At 43.2% G+C, this 15,855-nt stretch overlaps 4 protein-coding genes across 4 annotated transcripts; 3 read left to right on the forward strand and 1 right to left on the reverse strand.

Moving 5' to 3' along the window:
• The first annotated feature begins 1,168 nt into the window (after positions 1 to 1,168).
• Positions 1,169 to 1,861, forward strand: LOC123059077 (defensin-like protein). The gene is made up of 2 exons (XM_044481720.1): positions 1,169 to 1,388; positions 1,511 to 1,861. The coding sequence occupies exons 1-2, from the start codon at positions 1,190 to 1,192 to the stop codon at positions 1,681 to 1,683; spliced, it is 372 nt and encodes a 123-aa protein (XP_044337655.1). The 5' UTR covers positions 1,169 to 1,189; the 3' UTR covers positions 1,684 to 1,861.
• Positions 1,862 to 2,628: 767 nt separating this feature from the next.
• On the forward strand, positions 2,629 to 3,300 carry LOC123059078 (defensin Tk-AMP-D1.1). The gene is made up of 2 exons (XM_044481721.1): positions 2,629 to 2,819; positions 2,936 to 3,300. The coding sequence occupies exons 1-2, from the start codon at positions 2,765 to 2,767 to the stop codon at positions 3,112 to 3,114; spliced, it is 234 nt and encodes a 77-aa protein (XP_044337656.1). The 5' UTR covers positions 2,629 to 2,764; the 3' UTR covers positions 3,115 to 3,300.
• Positions 3,301 to 8,647: 5,347 nt separating this feature from the next.
• Positions 8,648 to 9,254, forward strand: LOC123059079 (defensin Ec-AMP-D2). Its single transcript, XM_044481722.1, has 2 exons — positions 8,648 to 8,770; positions 8,879 to 9,254. Exons 1-2 carry the CDS (start codon positions 8,713 to 8,715, stop codon positions 9,058 to 9,060), a joined length of 240 nt encoding a protein of 79 aa, XP_044337657.1. The 5' UTR covers positions 8,648 to 8,712; the 3' UTR covers positions 9,061 to 9,254.
• Positions 9,255 to 11,937: 2,683 nt separating this feature from the next.
• On the reverse strand, positions 11,938 to 14,970 carry LOC123063205 (glutaminyl-peptide cyclotransferase). The gene is made up of 11 exons (XM_044486939.1): positions 14,652 to 14,970; positions 14,508 to 14,564; positions 14,158 to 14,193; positions 13,997 to 14,061; positions 13,817 to 13,880; positions 13,463 to 13,580; positions 13,284 to 13,381; positions 12,723 to 12,793; positions 12,558 to 12,585; positions 12,395 to 12,449; positions 11,938 to 12,307 (listed from the first exon to the last, which is right to left on the reverse strand). Exons 1-11 carry the CDS (start codon positions 14,937 to 14,939, stop codon positions 12,198 to 12,200), a joined length of 990 nt encoding a protein of 329 aa, XP_044342874.1. The 5' UTR covers positions 14,940 to 14,970; the 3' UTR covers positions 11,938 to 12,197.
• Positions 14,971 to 15,855: the final 885 nt, after the last annotated feature.

Here is a 15,855-nt window from a genome sequence, read left to right on the forward strand (position 1 = left end):
CTCTGTTGAACTACTGTTGGCTTTATTAATTTAAAGTCGGGCCTCAACCTTTTCTCTAAAAATTACAACAATCATTCTTGCAACAATATGTTACTGAGGTGTTTAGCCCATGCGAGGCCTCCTATTTAATCCTAGCAAACAAGACTCCCGCCGAGACGGCGGCGTTGCAGTCATAATAGATTTGGGGTGATGATGTTGTAGTGATGGTAGACGCAATCATCCATTTGGAGAGTTCGATTGCCATCATCGCATAGATTGACATAGCCGCAAGTACCGCCTGAACCGGCATAAAATGACAGACTAGCCTTCCTGCACTGAAGCCGCCACGTCACTTTGTTGACATACGGCTGAAGGTCAGACTTTTTTAAGAAAGAAAGCACAAGAGGCAGTCCCAAAACAAATTACAGGGAAAAACAGTGAATCCATACGAACAGAGCCGAGGCAATGTCTCTGGGATAATAGTCACAACGAATCAATGTTGCGGCGCTCTTTTTAAAGAATTGTACAGAGCCTGGAAGCATCTCAGACCAGATCCTGAATGACAACGGTGGTGTCGATCTCGAGCATATGGTTGGATGATCAAACCAACATCATCAGCGAACAGAGAGAGGTGATGCCTAGTAGCATGCTGCAATGAAAGGCCGTAGCAGATCTCTCTCCTCCGCAAGTGAGAAAGGCTTTCCTAAAACATCCAGGACAATCACAAATAATAGAGGATAGAGGGGATCGCCTTCACCTTGACCTAAACCATTCCAATGCCAGGTGTACTCCGTAGGGTGACCATTGATGGAAACTTGAGAACATGAAGAGTGCAGCAGCATGCAAACCCAACAACGCCATTTGACACCCAAACCATGCCACGAGAACTTGTAGGACACTTGTATCCATCTCGAAACCTTTACCAAGTGTCTAGCATACTGTACAGTGGCTGATATGTGGACAAGGCATGACCACCTTTTCCCACTTTCTCATGTTCTTTTACAGCTTTTAATTGTGTGTTTCCACAAGTTTGTCACATTACCATAAAAAATGTTTGCTTATTCTTTCTATGTTCACACGTCAGTTACACTATCATACAAAAATTGGTTTGCTTAGCGTGTCCATTTTCACATGTCAGTTACACTGCCCGACAAAAATCTATTTGCTTAGCCTGTAAGCAGCACGAAAATAATGCTAAAAAATAGGAACAATGCTGCTGCGACGAGGTGAATACTCCTATATAACAAGCCCCTCTCCCCGCTCCTATACATCCGTCTACCATAGAACCCAGCTCGAAGCCGAAGGCTTTCACATTCTACCATACAATCCTCTTCATCCTTCACAAGCAACCGCCATGGGTCTGTCCGCAAAGGTCTTCGTGGTCCTCCTGCTGCTGCTCGTTGCCACGGGTATGTATACATGCCTACCTTCGAAATTATTTGACAAAACTGATGATGCATCCTACATACTGCTGCTAAAATTGTGTGAGATGATGACTGATCTGCACGCTTTGTTGATTTTGGCGGTGCAGAGGAGCAGGGGGGTTCCGTGCAGGTGGCTCTGGCGAGGGATTGCAAGTCGGATAGCCACAAGTTCCATGGGGCGTGCTTCAGCGACACCAACTGCGCGAACGTCTGCCAGACCGAGGGCTTCACCGGCGGCAAGTGCGACGGCATCCACTGCCACTGCACCAAGGACTGCTAGATGCCTAGATGGCCTTGGCTAGTTTGTTCTCGCGTACTAGATGCATGATTCCATGTGATGTTAGCTGAACGATGGTAGATCTATTATATGTCTATGTATGTGCGCGCGTTGATCTGCGAGTGCTGGTCCTCGGAGATTGCATGAATGAATAAGGGGAATCACATCATCTTGTGAGTGAGATCTGTTCCCTGCTTTGTGAGATCATCGATCAATAATTTTTATGTGGTGTCCATCTGATGATTGATGGCCAAAGAGATGATTGAAGGATCGATGGCTCCTCCATCGGGTCGGTTCGGTTCTCCGTTAATTCCATCGATTTGCTTCGGCCTCTCTCAAGCTTTCTCTAGCTTGCGTCAACCCATTTCTTTTAGATGTTCTTGCATCCTTCAATCCAACAGTCATTAGTGAGAACCTTTCCAGTGCCAGATGTGCTCCGTAGATGTTTTTGCATCCTCTTCATCGCCTCTTGACCTTGACGCAAACCTTTCCAGTGCCAGATGTGCTCCGTAGGGCGACCAGCCCACCATTAGTGAGAACATGAGAACATGACGAGTGCTGCAGCATGCAAAACCCAACAACACCATTCGACACCCAAACGGCCAAACCTTGCCACGAGAACTTGCAGGGCACTTGAATCCATCTTGCAACCATAACCGAGTGTCTAGTACGTACAGTGGCTGATATGTGGACAAGAGATGACCACCTTTTCCACTTTCACGTGTCCTTTTACAGCCTTTAATTGTGTGTTTCCACAAGTTTGTCACACTGCCATACAAAAATTGTGTGTTTCTATCTTCACATGTCAGTTACACTATCATACAAAAAATGGTTTGCTTAGCGTGTCCATTTTCACATTGTCAGTTACACTACCTGACAAAAATCTATTTGCTTAGCCTGGAAGGCTGGAAGCAGCACAAAATTAATGCCAAGAAAATAGAAGCAATGTACGCTGCCAAACGGGAAATACTCCTATATAACAAGGCCCCCTCCCCTCTCCTCTACACCCATCTACCATAGAACCCAGCTCCAAGGCTTTCACATTCTACCATACAATCCTCTTCATCCTTCACAAGGAACCGCCATGGGTCTGTCCGCGAAGGTCTTCGTGGTCCTCCTGCTGCTTCTCGTCGCCACGGGTATGCTATGTGCATGCCTACCGTCAAAATTATTTGAGATAACTGATGATCTACTTCTGCTAAAATTGCGTGAGATGACGACTGATCTGCATGCTTTGTTGATTTTGGTGGTGCAGAGGAGCAGGGGGGATCGGTGCAGGTGGCTCTGGCGAGGGATTGCGAGTCGGATAGCCACAAGTTCCATGGGGCGTGCTTCAGCGACACCAACTGTGCGAACGTCTGCCAGACCGAGGGCTTCACCGCCGGCAAGTGCGTCGGCGTCCAGCGCCACTGCCACTGCACCAAGGACTGCTAGATGCCTTGCCTAGATGGCCCTGGCTACTTTGTTCTCGCGTACTGGATGCATGATTCCCTGTGTGTGATATTAGCTGAACGATAGTAGATCTATATATCTATGTGTGTATGCGTGTGTTGATTTGCGAGCGCTAGTCGTCAGAGATTTCATGAATGAATAAAGGGAATCGCATCATCTTATGAGTAAGATCCGTTCCCCGCTTTGTGAGATCATCGATCAATAATTTTTATGTGGTGTCCTTCTGATGATTGATGGCCAAAGAGATGATGGAAAGGAAGACTCCTCCATCAGTTCGGTTCGGTTCTCCGTGAATTCGATCGATTTGCTTCAGCCTCTCTCAAGCTTGCTCTTGCTTGCGTCAAACCATTTCTTTTAGATGTTCTTGCATCCATCAATCCATCGGTTCCCTGCTTTGTCGAACTATGTTATATCCATATACGTACCATTGAACCTTCCAGAATCCGCCTATTTTACTAGTCTTCGGAAACGGACTCTTAAGGCTTGAATTCTCTAAAGCCGGGCAAACGCCTCCTTTCTAAAAAAAAAATCCATCAACCTATTAGTCATCGTCATCATCATTGCTGCTATTTTCAGACCACTGCAAACAGCAGAGCTAGAAACGGCATGACCGGGAGTTTGATTCGAGCTCTATATCTATCTATTCTGTCTATCTATATCTATTTATTTTATTAGGTCTATCATCTACTAATAAAGCGAGTGCATTTCTCCGATTTATTTATTCATTCACCGTGTAGTAGTATTTTCTTCCGTACCTATCTTTTTGTCAATACTGGATGCACGATTCCGTGTGAGTATATATGTCTATGTGTGTATGCGTGCGTTGATCTGTGAGCGCTGGTCGTCGGAGATTGCATGAATGAATCAAGAGAATCACATCTTCTTTGAGGAACATTTGCTTCCTGCTGTGCGAAATTTGATCATCGTCCATGAATGGGACCAGTTAGAGGTAAGTTACTGGAAATAAAATTTGGGTCCGTTAGTTTTTTTTTCATGCAACGAAGTGTGATGTGCCCTGTGCGTGCGTGCGTGAGGGTGTGGCGTGCCGTGTGCCGTGTGCGTGCATTAGCTAGCTAGCTCCGACTGTATGCTCGTGAGCTAGCTAGCTTGGGTTGGCCCTGGTGTGCCGGAGCTAGCACGAACAGATCATAGCAGTAGAGCTAGCTATCATGAACATTATTTGTACATGGTGCATGTGTATCCTCTGGACTAATGTTTTTCCCACATCGCTGCAGATAGGACATGGTAATTTGAACAAAGGCAAACAAATTTCTTTGTAAGGAAAAAAGAATCATGGGAGTGGATTTACCTTAAAATAAACAAACACAAATTTAAAAAGAAAAATAATATGTGTAACATAACCTCTGGCCTTCTCATTGCCCCTATACTAATATACTAAAAAACTGAAGTTTTTGAAAAAGGAATTAGTTAGTTGCATTGGCATTAGAAAATTTTTGCACACAGTTAATAAATAAATTGCACTATTTATAACATGAAACTATAAGCATACAGTATGAAATTCTGGCAAAAAAATCTAAGAAGGACTGATTTTTTTTTCTCACAGGTAAGAATGAATGAATTAATGGCATTGGTATTACCCCTAAAGAAAAAGTAAATGAACTATTCCCTCCGTTCCTAAATATTTGTCTTTCTAGATATTTTAACAAGTGACTACATACGGAGCGAAATGAGTGAATCTACACTCTAAAATATGTCTATATACATCTGTATGTGATAGTCCATTTGAGACCTCTAGAAAGACAAATATTTAGGAACGGAGGGAGTATAAATTAAAATAAAATAAAAATAATGAAGTTTATAAAAGGAATTAATGAATGACATTGCTTGCAAGAATAACCACGTAATAGTAAAATTTTCACCAAAAAGAATTTTTGCTAAGAAGGGATGAATTAGTGATGTTGGTACTACCCTTAAAGAAAAAATAAAATAAAAACTAAAAAATGAAAATCATGAAGTTTTCTATGGAAGAATGAATTAGTGGCATTGGGATTATCCTTTAAGAAGAAAGAAAATGAAAAAAAAATAGACAAAAGTTGCACACAATTTACACATAAATTGCACCTTTTATATTATGGAAGAATAAGCATATAATAGTGGATTTTTTGTAAAACAAATGGAAGTTTCATAATAAGGAATAAATTAGTGACATTGGTATTACCATTAAAGAAATGAAGTTTTCAAAGAAATAATGAATTAGTGGCTTTGGTATTACGCTTTTGAAAATAAATAAATTCTGAAGAAAAACAAAATATATTGAGGTTTTCAATGGAAGAATGAATTAGTGCCATTGGTATTACCTGTTAAGTACAAAGAAAATGAGAAAGAAATCTAAAAGAAATGATGACAAATTTTACACACAATATAAACACAAAAATATTATTTTTTAAATATGCAAGAATAAGCATATGATAGTAGATGTTTTTGCAAAAAAAAAATCTAAGAAGAAACAACTTAGTGGCATCGGTATTATATTAAATAATAAATATAATAATATAATAACTATATCAAAATAACAAAAAATTTATTAGGAACAATGAATTAGTGGCATTAGTATTAATCTTTAAGAAGAAAGATAATGAAAAAAATTAAAACGAACTTCCACACAATTTTGCACTAAGATTGCACTTTCTGCACTATGCAAACAACAATCATATAATGTTGTAATTTTCTGACATACTGTATACTACTTTTTTCTATATTTACACCAACCCAACATCTCACAAATACCCACAAAGAAAATAAAAAAACCAGCTAATAAAGTAAAAAAATAGAAACACATAAAAACAGGAAAACATTAAAAACACAAAAGCGGAGAGGGGATGGCTGGGTGGCACATGTAATGGGTTTCAGCCCAGTAAAAAATTGACTGGCCCAAATATGTGGTCGGTCAAAACAAACTGCTCAAAGAATAGACTAGAAACAAAAACACTGATCTCAAAGCAGAACTCAACCGTCAAAAATGACTGACCCAAAATATATTTTCAGGCGATTTCAAAGTATACATGAATAAAGAGATGTCGTGTTTCGTCGGACCCTTGTACAGTAGTACTGACATACTTGGCACACATGCATCCACGCAGCCAATGCGAACAATAATTTTTATGTGGTGTCCGAGAGACTTGATAAATCCGGCTCTATATATGTCTGCGGACGTGTGTGATCATGCCCGCGGACACAGTCGAATCGCCTTTCATATGTCCTGCCTAGTAGTTACATACCATAAATTCGGATCTCAAATACATGCAAATCCATACACGTTATTATTACACGTAAATAACAAATGTTAGTATTGAAAATACATAGTTCTTATATAAATTTATATTAAGTGCACCTCAAATATTAGCTTTTTGTTTTTCAATATGGGTCTACATATGCTCCACAAGGTCACTGGATAGTTGCGCGTGCACCCGATAATCTCGAAGATTTTGATGCATCTGCAGAAATTTCATAAGCCGATTTGCAACTTGGTCCTTCGAGATTTGGAATTGTTCTACGCGCGCTTCAAATCATTGGTTTGGGCTATCCATCACCCTTGTTCATGACAATTATATTGTGCAGAATAACACAACATGTCATTAGCTGCCACAAGGTTTCTAATACCCACATCATTGCAGCTCCACGAACAATTCCCCAACGAGGTTGAAGCACTTCAAATGCCCTGTCCACATCCTTCCTAGCTGCTTCCTGCATTAGTGCAAAGTGGCTTTTGTTTGTTGCCTTGTGGTTCGGATATGGTCTTCACAAATGTCGCCTACCGAGGATAGATGTCATCGGCAAGATAGTATGTTGTAGCCGTAGCTGTTGCCAGTGTAGTTGCACTACGGCAATTCCCTATTACAAAGCCTTATGAACATGAGAGGTCGTTGAAGCACATTGATATCGTTGTGAAAACCTGGGATTTCAAAGAAAGCATGCCAAATCGCCGCTGCTTCCAGTATGATGGTGGTCTCTTTGGGATGACCTTGGTACATTCCACACAAATATTTGGGGTAGTTCTTTCATTGTCAATGCATGCAATCAATTGATTCGAGCATACCTAACATCTTGCCTCTCCAATAGCCAGCAACTTTTCTGTGTCCTGCACATCTGGTTCTCTCAGATACTCTGCCCCAAACACCTGCACCATGGTGCGGGCAAACCTCACAATAGCTTTCAGGCATGTGCTCTCCCCATCCGGACCATCTCACCAACGGCATCGGCGGTAGTACCAAGTGCAAGCATCCTCAGCGCAGACGTGCATTTCTGCTTAGCGGAGAAAAAAAGTTGTCCGCATCACGCAATCCCTAGTGAGCTTGAAATAGTCATTGTGTGCCTCCACTCCCTCCACAAAGTGGAAAACAATGGTTTGCACATACGAGAAAACGGCGATGAAACCATGTATCATCACGAAAAGCTGGGTCCGGATCAAAGTAATCCTTGTAGAGTAGCCGTGCTCAAAAGACCCTATCTCGATTAATAACTCACCCATTAATTAAAGAATATGCTCCACATGCCGGTCTATTTCCTTTTGCATGCTCATATGCATGATCATGTCCACTTTTTCGTCTGAATCTGTAGAATCGAAGAACTCATTTCCAATCATTTTATCTAGCTCTGTGGGTCCATACTCCTCCTCTGACGAAGCATCAGAATCCATCGTTTTCCCTACGAATAAATCACAAAATACCTGATCGGACAACGTGTCGAACACATGGAGGGAAATTTGCATCCCGGAAGTTGCCGGACATACCGCGGCGGCTTATGGGCCGGTGACGACGTGTGCGGCGGCAAGAATAGATGAGAAGACTGCAGTGCCGATGCTGGTGGCACTGAGGCTCGGAACAACAACAGAGGAGTGAGTGACGGCGGAGCTACGAGAAGGTCGGGGCAGACGAGGAAGAACAGAGAAGAGTAGTAAATGGAATCGGTAGGTCGACGGGTGGTTTTGGTGCAATTTGTGATGGGTTTGAACTGTCGGGCCCGGCGTGGCGGCCGGACCAGGCCACCCCATACCCGCCCTGGATTTGGGCTAGATATGAGGGTTACCGGTTAGCCCGGTCTTTTGAGGCCCGTTTGAAACGCGTGTCTAGGTCGGGTTTTTTTTTACCGGTCACTGACCGGGCCATCCGCTCGGGCATTTAAGGGATGTTGGAGTCGCGGGGCTGTAGACTCTACAGTATTTATGTTCTCGTCGCACTACCATACAGAAATATATTTGTATAGCCTTTCTTTTTTCACATGTCAGTTACACTACCACACAAAAATCTCTTTGTTTAGCCTTTCTATTTTCACATGTCAGTTGCACTACCATACACATTTTCTTTTTTTGCTAAGCCTTTCCTATTTCACACGGCAGTTACATTACCCTACAAAAATCTGTCTGCTTAATCAGCCTAGAAGCAAAAGAGAAATAACACTCAAAGAAATTCGGAGCAGCAAGGAAATCCGTGTGCTGCTACGACGAGTATATAACAAGCCCCCCTCCCCCCTCTCCTCTGCATCATTCATCATACAATCCAGCTCGAAGGTTTTCATCTACCACACACACACAATCCTCCTGATCTTCCCCAAGAAACCGCGATGGGTCGTCTGTCCGTGAAGGTCTTGGTGGTCGTCCTGCTGCTCCTTGCGGCCACAGGTACATATGCTCGGAGTTGATGGTTGTTGACTGATCTTTACTGCACTAGTGCTAAGATTGTGTGAGATGACGACGGATCTGCTTTGTTGATTGATTTTGGGTGTCCAGAGGAGCAGGGGGGATCGGTGCAGGTGGCTCTGGCGAGGGTGTGCACGAGGCCGAGCCACAAGTTCCATTGGGCATGCCTCGACACCAACAAATGCGCGAGCGCCTGCCTGACCGAGGGCTACACCGGCGGCAAGTGCGGCGGCCGCCGCGGCCGCCGCTGCTTCTGCACCTGGCACTGCTAGATGTTTCGGCTCTGACCGATCTGTTCTTGCATAAAACATGCATGCTTCCGTGTGATGATAGCTGAACGGTGCCACGGTGGTACATCTATCTATATATCTATGTATGTGTGCGTGCATGGATCTCCGAGAGCTAGCTAGCTGCTCGTCGGAGATTACATGAATGAATAAAGAGAATCGCATGCGCATCGTCTTGTGAGGAATATCTCATGTCTGCTTCCCCCATTTTGACCCTGGAGTGAATGAATATATGTTCACTACGACCTTATTACTCCTTCGGTAAAGAAATATAAGAGCGTTTAGATCTAAACGCTCTTATATTTCTTTACGGAGGGAGTACTGGTAATGACATACTGGGCACACATGGATCGACGCAGCCAATGGATCAAGCTACATCAACAGGGAATTCACTTACGGATTTAACGGTCTATTAACGTGGACCAATAGGATTCAAGATTAGGGGAGGAACTGGTCCGCCCCAGCTGAAGTTCAGGGAGGAGAAAGATTAGTTTAGAAGGGGATTCTGTAAAACGTCCGCAATGAGTCCGCGCGTCTCGGATTATTGCAGCCAATGTGCCCAGGTTCCACACTTATTGACAAGTGCTGATGTCCATCTAACAATTGGTTCCACACTTATTAACAAGTTATCGGTGAATTGGATTTGCGTCAGCCTCTCAAGCTTCCTCTAGCTTGCGTCAACCCATTTCTTCTAGATGCTCTTGCATCCAGGGACAAAGCTTGGAAAAATGGGCACCTGTGTCAACATATGCCCACTACAGCACATCACAAAGTATAGTGAAAGGATATAAATTACATCTAATTAAGGGCAATACAAAAAGCAAAAATATGCAATGATTCAATCATATAAATTTTATCATATTAAAAAGATTGCCATACCAAGTATTGGTTGAGCGAAGTCATAAAACCATTTGTTTACATATTCACGAAAGAAAGTAAACAACGATGACTTCTGAGCACATTTCATTAGTAACTTACTGAATAGGATGAACAAACGAAACATATTATTATATTAACAACAATGGTGCAGAACAAATAATACATAAAATAAATATCATTAAGCAAAAATATGAAGCAATGTGAGACTGACATTTGATAACTTCCCTTCTTGAACTTTCATCTTCTTGAGTTGATCAATTACAACATCATTCATAATGGTAGAAATATATCTTTCTCCATATAGCAAATCAAGCAATCACTCATGAACTGGTCACCTATTTTGTTACTTTTGACAATATTCATTGCTGAAAAGCATCTCTCCATCACCCGCAGAAAAAAAGCATCTCTCCATGGATTGATGTGGCAAGTGGCAAAATTAGCACCAACTTTAGAAGTCGATACCAAATGAAAAGCAAGATGTTTCTTAGTGTCCACCAGCATTAGCAAAATGGGCACTGCCATCCAAATTGGCAAACCGGCAATGTATTTGTCCGTGGACTAGTTCAGTCCGCGGACAGTGATGCGGGAGTCGCCCATCGAACCATGTTCCCTGAATGTCCGCCTCTGTTTTTTTTTTAAGTCTGGAATACTCAAAATAATAGCATATGAAATCTTTGATTAGCGAAAATATTCAATGCGAAGGTAGTTCTAATTTAAATATTACAATCCAACTAAATTTTCAGGTAAAATAGTTCAAATTTGAATTAAACTCACACGAATGTAGATGACATCTTGCTTCTTTCCCCAACCATTGTAGGCAGGCGTTTCGCGAAGCGAACTTCTGCCTCCTTCCGCAGGCGAGGCTGCGGGTCCTTGACCCCTCCGTCCGTCGCTCCGGCGGCGGGAGGGGCCTGGGACCCCGGCGATTTCGCTCCGGCATGTAGTTAGGTTAGGCCTAGTCTTCCTTGGAGGCGTCGCATCGGTGGCGAGATCGATGCCGCGTCGGAATAAGATGGTCCTGCTTCTCCCCCACCCAGTGATGCTTCAGATCTGATGTGGATGGTGGTTTGCACCCGTGTCTCGCCGGATTTCAGATCTGACGACGTCATTTGGTTGTGCTAGCCGGTGTTCATCGCTCTTCCCGGAGAGGACGTTGTTTAGTACTAGGTATGTTGCTGTTTTGGAGCATGTGATGTGGATGGTGGTTTGCGGTGGCGTCTTTCTTCTCCAACCTGAGTGGATGAAGGAGACGGTGCCGGGATCTGACGGGCTTGGGGATGATCCGCGGTCGACGAGCCACATAGCCTCGGCTCCGTCACATGCGGCAGACCGTTCATTCGACTCACCTAGCAGCATGGTCTGCATCAGAGTTCTTTCAGATTTAGGAGTGATGGTTGCTCTCGTCCATCTCCGGCGTTGCCATGGCGATGATGGAGTCCGACGATGCTTAAGGGATTGGATTTGCACAGGGATCTTCATTGGTCAAATTTTTTTCTTGGGGTCCTTTGTGCAAAGCTCTAGGACAATTGTCTATGTGTTTGTCTTATGGAGCGACCATGTGTGTACACCCTGTAAGTTATTTGTTGAATGAACATGTGGTAGTTCCTCTCAAAAAAAAAAAAACTCACACGAATGTTCTAGGTATCCCCTTTAACCGCACAGATACTCGATGAGATATTCAATCGGATCTTCCTTGATATGTTCATGAGTTGCTTAATGCAGAATTTGTTAATGCATTTGGACAAACTGATCAAATGTGACCGGATTCTAATGTGGAAGTTGGATAGGACCACTCATGTTCTTGAATTCTAGACCTCCGGCAGCATCTTCACCCTCATCCTCCATGATCATATTGTGTATGATCATCACCTCCCACAGGGTCTACAGATCTCATTGTTTACCAGGTTCACGAACAATTGCAAAATGGGTTGGAGCACTTCGGATGCCCTCTCCACATTCTTTCTAGTTCCTTGAGCTTGTCTCTGACCAACTGTATTTTGGTATGTTCGCAGCGAAACCATCTTTACGACACAAATCTTTTACACTACTCATGGGAGATCATGCATGATTATACATACAACTACAGTACACGCCTCCAGCATGAAACTGATGAGCAGCTAGGTCCTGCCAGTTCACCACCAAGTCACAGCAACAAAAAACCTATCTTCATACTACCAATTGCCTCGAATCGACCAGGAGGCACATAATACATGTACATATCCTCGCCGAGGCGTCGACACTTGTCAGCGATAAAAGCTTGCCCTTGGGCACAGTTTCTCCACGGACCCATCCGGCGGCCCATCCACCTGGCGCAGCTTGATCTCGTAAAGCTTTGGCCACAGTTTCCCGGTCACTGCGAGTAGAGCCGAAAGGTTAATTGGACAAGAAACCCAGAGGCCTTGATCCACGGGACCGAAACTGCAAGTGCAAAAGGACTCACCGAACAGTCTGTCATTTTCTTCATCCCAAGCTATACCATTTAGAACATCAATATCCTGGAGCATGAAACAGAGTTTTCAGTGTCATGTCACTCCCGATACTGGATTTGGATTATGTGCGTCTAACAATGCAATTAGCCAATGAACCATATGGGGACTGCTCACCGTGTTGCCAGATTTCCATAATTGCTGCCTGCAAAATTGAGGACACAAGGATCGATTATTACTTCAAATGCAAACATTACAGGCAAACAGAGTAATCTTGTGAAGAAACTCAGTGGTCAGGAAATAGGCATAGAACAACAACAGTGATTTCTACTCAGAGCATACCTCAGCTCATGAAGAAAGATCCAGCTCGCCACTTGGCCATCTTCATGAGAAACTCTAGCTATGCAATCTGTCTACACATCATAACTTTCGATACTGAGAGGTGCACTTCACAACATTCTAGCAAATTGGTAGGCAGTTCACATTGTATATGATACTTGAATATGATCAAACTTTGCATGGAAAACACAGCTAAGACACAAATGATATTAGCTAGTCATGCTAAGACCTCGGTTACCTAATCGCCAAGTCAAATGGCGTTAGCTAGTCATGTCTTGTAGAAGATATAAAAAATTCAGACCAGTTAATTGTAATATCAATTGCCTATTTCAGAGTATCAAGTGTAACAAAGGACAACACAGGATAAAACTTGGATACACTTCAGTACAAACTGAGTCACACCCCAAAGTTAATTGTTAAACTTAAACCTCATAAATGACACCAGGGTGCACTTTAACATCAACGCTAAGGTATACTAATGAAAATGTTCTGGTCCTTGAGATCTTGAACAATATAATAAAACATGAAAGCAATATGGTCAAGGTAGTGCATAACAACTCTAACCTGCCAGACATTTGCCCATACTTCACCATTTATATATTCCAGTTCATTAATATAGGAAACGTCATTGTCTTGATATTTCACAGTTACTGTCTTTGTTACTGTATCAACAGAGACATCAAACAAAAGAAATTAAGTCCGAAAGCTAACAGAATATCAAGTGTGTGATTAACTTAATGTACCTTCAAGCGATATTGGATCCAGGTGGTACAACCTTGAAGTACCATCACTGCCAAATAGGATTTTTCTATCCGTAGCCAACCCCCACCCGTCACGCATTTTATGGGTAAAACTTTCACGCTGCAGCAGAGAGCACAATAACTTGTTACCTCAGACGTCGACAAGAAATGACTGAAAAACTTGAGAAATGACCAGTAAAATGCGATGTGAATGATTGTAAACCCATATTTCAGAAGATCACATGAAAATAGATATTGATAGGTCAGGGTTTGGAGATAATTAGCCGAGACTATAAACAGAAAAGATCTGAATCATCTGTAAATACACTAACATAGAAACAGGGGCAGCAGCATTACTTTGCTAAAGTTATGTCGGTCGTATATGAATCCATCATTCTTCAACCAAGTAACTTGAAACAATCTACAAAAGATAATATTAAAGCAAATGAATGAGATTTAACAGGACCGCAGAAGCAAATAGAGCCATCATGTTCAAGAAAGCAATTCTCATGTCGGGCATAGTCGAGGTTCATCTACCTGTCGTCGAGAAGTGTTAAGCCTTCTCCAAACATATGTCCATCCATTTGGTGCTGATCTAAAACCTGATAAATGACAAAGCAGTAACTAGTGATTTAGTGTAGGGTAGGTGAACCATTGCCGCGCAATGTTAAATAAGGAGAGTGCCATATTTAACATACTTTGCCAGTTTGAAGATCAACCTTTCGGACCGACGACTGTTCAGAAACAAAATTAGAAGCATTTAGTCCTTCAGAAAAACTAGTCCTTCAGAAAAACCGCTTGACAGAAAGCAAGCAAAAACGAAACAAATGCAACTTGCAAGCTCAGGCAACAGATCCTCAACAGCTCATATAGTGATAGCCAGTCTGCTTGTTTCCACTAGGGAGGCATGAATACCAAGGTTCACAATTCAAGTGAAACTAGATGTAGTTTATTGTGGAAAAACCACGGACGTAGTATTCCTTAGCATATCACATTTGCATCACTGTAATCCACGAGAAGATTTCCACATTGCATTGCATTACATTACCTGGTGATAAAGGCCAGTGGACTCGAAGAGAGTGTCGTTTCCCGCGTACAGGAGACCCTGCCAAAGAACGAAAAACACGCAATCTGAGGAAAAAATTCCCCATGGGAGAGGAGAGGAGCGAATGAGATCAGGAGGGATGCGTGCCTGGGTGAAGGCCTCGGGGTCGTGGGGGTACTCGCGGACCAGGTCGAAGGAGTAGAACCTAGCGACGGCGGGCGCAGGGCGGCGGAGGAGCGCGGCGCGGAGGTAGTCCGGGCGCCAGACGGCGGCGGCCGCGGCGAGGAGGAGGAGCGCCGCGAGCGCGGCGCCGGCGGCCGCGATGGCCGGACGGCGGAGGCGCCGCGGCGCCGGGGAGGCGTTGGGGGTGGGTACGGACAGGGCGATAGGCGCCATTGAGGAGGCGGGCCGCCTCCGTCGGGAGCCGGCGGTCATTTGGGTCTGGTTTAGTCGCAGCAGAAAGGGTCAACTGTAATTCTCAGTTTAGCGTGCTTCTCCTGTGATTTGTAGGAGTATTTAAGATTGTCTTCCAAATTTCTTGGCTGAAAATTTGGACATTGGAATGAATGTCTATTTTGAAATCTTTTTGATTTTTTTTCATACAACATCGTGATTTCATTTTGCGATGCGTGTCTTCGTGCATTGCACTTGACGCCAATGTTTCGTTCTTCAAGCCATGGTGTGAATATAAGAATGTGTGATGACCATTTTGGTTGTGCACATGGACAATTCCCAATTAAATATTTGGAAATACCAATTCATTATCGACGTCTCACCATTGCGGAGTGGAAGCATGTAGAGGAGCGACTAGAGAAACGCTTGAGCAGCGGGAAAGGCAAGTTGGTCTCGGTTGGAGGACGATTGATTTCAATAAACTCTGTCCTCACAAATATGGTTCTCTATATGCTTTCGTTCTTCCCGCTCCCAAAAGGGGTCTTGCAAAGATTGGATTATTTTAGGTCCACGATCTTTTGGCAAGGAGATGGTGAAAAGAAAAAAATATAGGTTGGCCAAATGGAGTGTGGTTTGTAGGCCGAAACAGCAGTGCGGCCTCGGTATTCATGACCTGCAGGTCAAGAATGAGGCCCTACTTAGTAAATGGTTGTTCAAACTTCTTACTGAGGATGGTGTTTGGCAAACCATGATGCGCAATAAGTATATAGGCCAAAAGGCAGTGTCTCAGGTATATTGGAAACCTGAAGACTCACACTTTTGGGCCGGCCTAATGGCGGCAAAGAAACATCATGCTCTTAATGCTTTGTATCACTTTGATGCTACATTTTGAGATAATAAAAGCGCCCTTTATCGAAAAAAGAATGTGTGATGATTATATATTGATAAAAAAATTAGG

The sequence above is a fragment of the Triticum aestivum genome, chromosome 3A (genome assembly GCF_018294505.1).
Source record: "Triticum aestivum cultivar Chinese Spring chromosome 3A, IWGSC CS RefSeq v2.1, whole genome shotgun sequence".
Lineage (NCBI taxonomy): Eukaryota > Viridiplantae > Streptophyta > Magnoliopsida > Poales > Poaceae > Triticum > Triticum aestivum.

Excerpts from the sequence above, each read along its gene's own strand:
- LOC123059079 (XM_044481722.1), top strand. The coding sequence starts at position 8,713 with ATGGGTCGTCTGTCCGTGAAGGTCTTGGTGGTCGTCCTGCTGCTCCTT. Across the intron at positions 8,771-8,878 it reads GCTGCTCCTTGCGGCCACAG|AGGAGCAGGGGGGATCGGTG; the intron begins GTACATATGCTC and ends TTGGGTGTCCAG.
- LOC123059078 (XM_044481721.1), top strand. The coding sequence starts at position 2,765 with ATGGGTCTGTCCGCGAAGGTCTTCGTGGTCCTCCTGCTGCTTCTCGTC. Across the intron at positions 2,820-2,935 it reads GCTGCTTCTCGTCGCCACGG|AGGAGCAGGGGGGATCGGTG; the intron begins GTATGCTATGTG and ends TTGGTGGTGCAG.
- LOC123063205 (XM_044486939.1), bottom strand. The coding sequence starts at position 14,939 with ATGACCGCCGGCTCCCGACGGAGGCGGCCCGCCTCCTCAATGGCGCCT. Across the intron at positions 13,881-13,996 it reads TTAACACTTCTCGACGACAG|ATTGTTTCAAGTTACTTGGT; the intron begins GTAGATGAACCT and ends TATCTTTTGTAG. Across the intron at positions 12,450-12,557 it reads TATGGAAATCTGGCAACACG|GATATTGATGTTCTAAATGG; the intron begins GTGAGCAGTCCC and ends TTCATGCTCCAG.
- LOC123059077 (XM_044481720.1), top strand. The coding sequence starts at position 1,190 with ATGCTGCTGCGACGAGGTGAATACTCCTATATAACAAGCCCCTCTCCC. Across the intron at positions 1,389-1,510 it reads GCTGCTGCTCGTTGCCACGG|AGGAGCAGGGGGGTTCCGTG; the intron begins GTATGTATACAT and ends TTGGCGGTGCAG.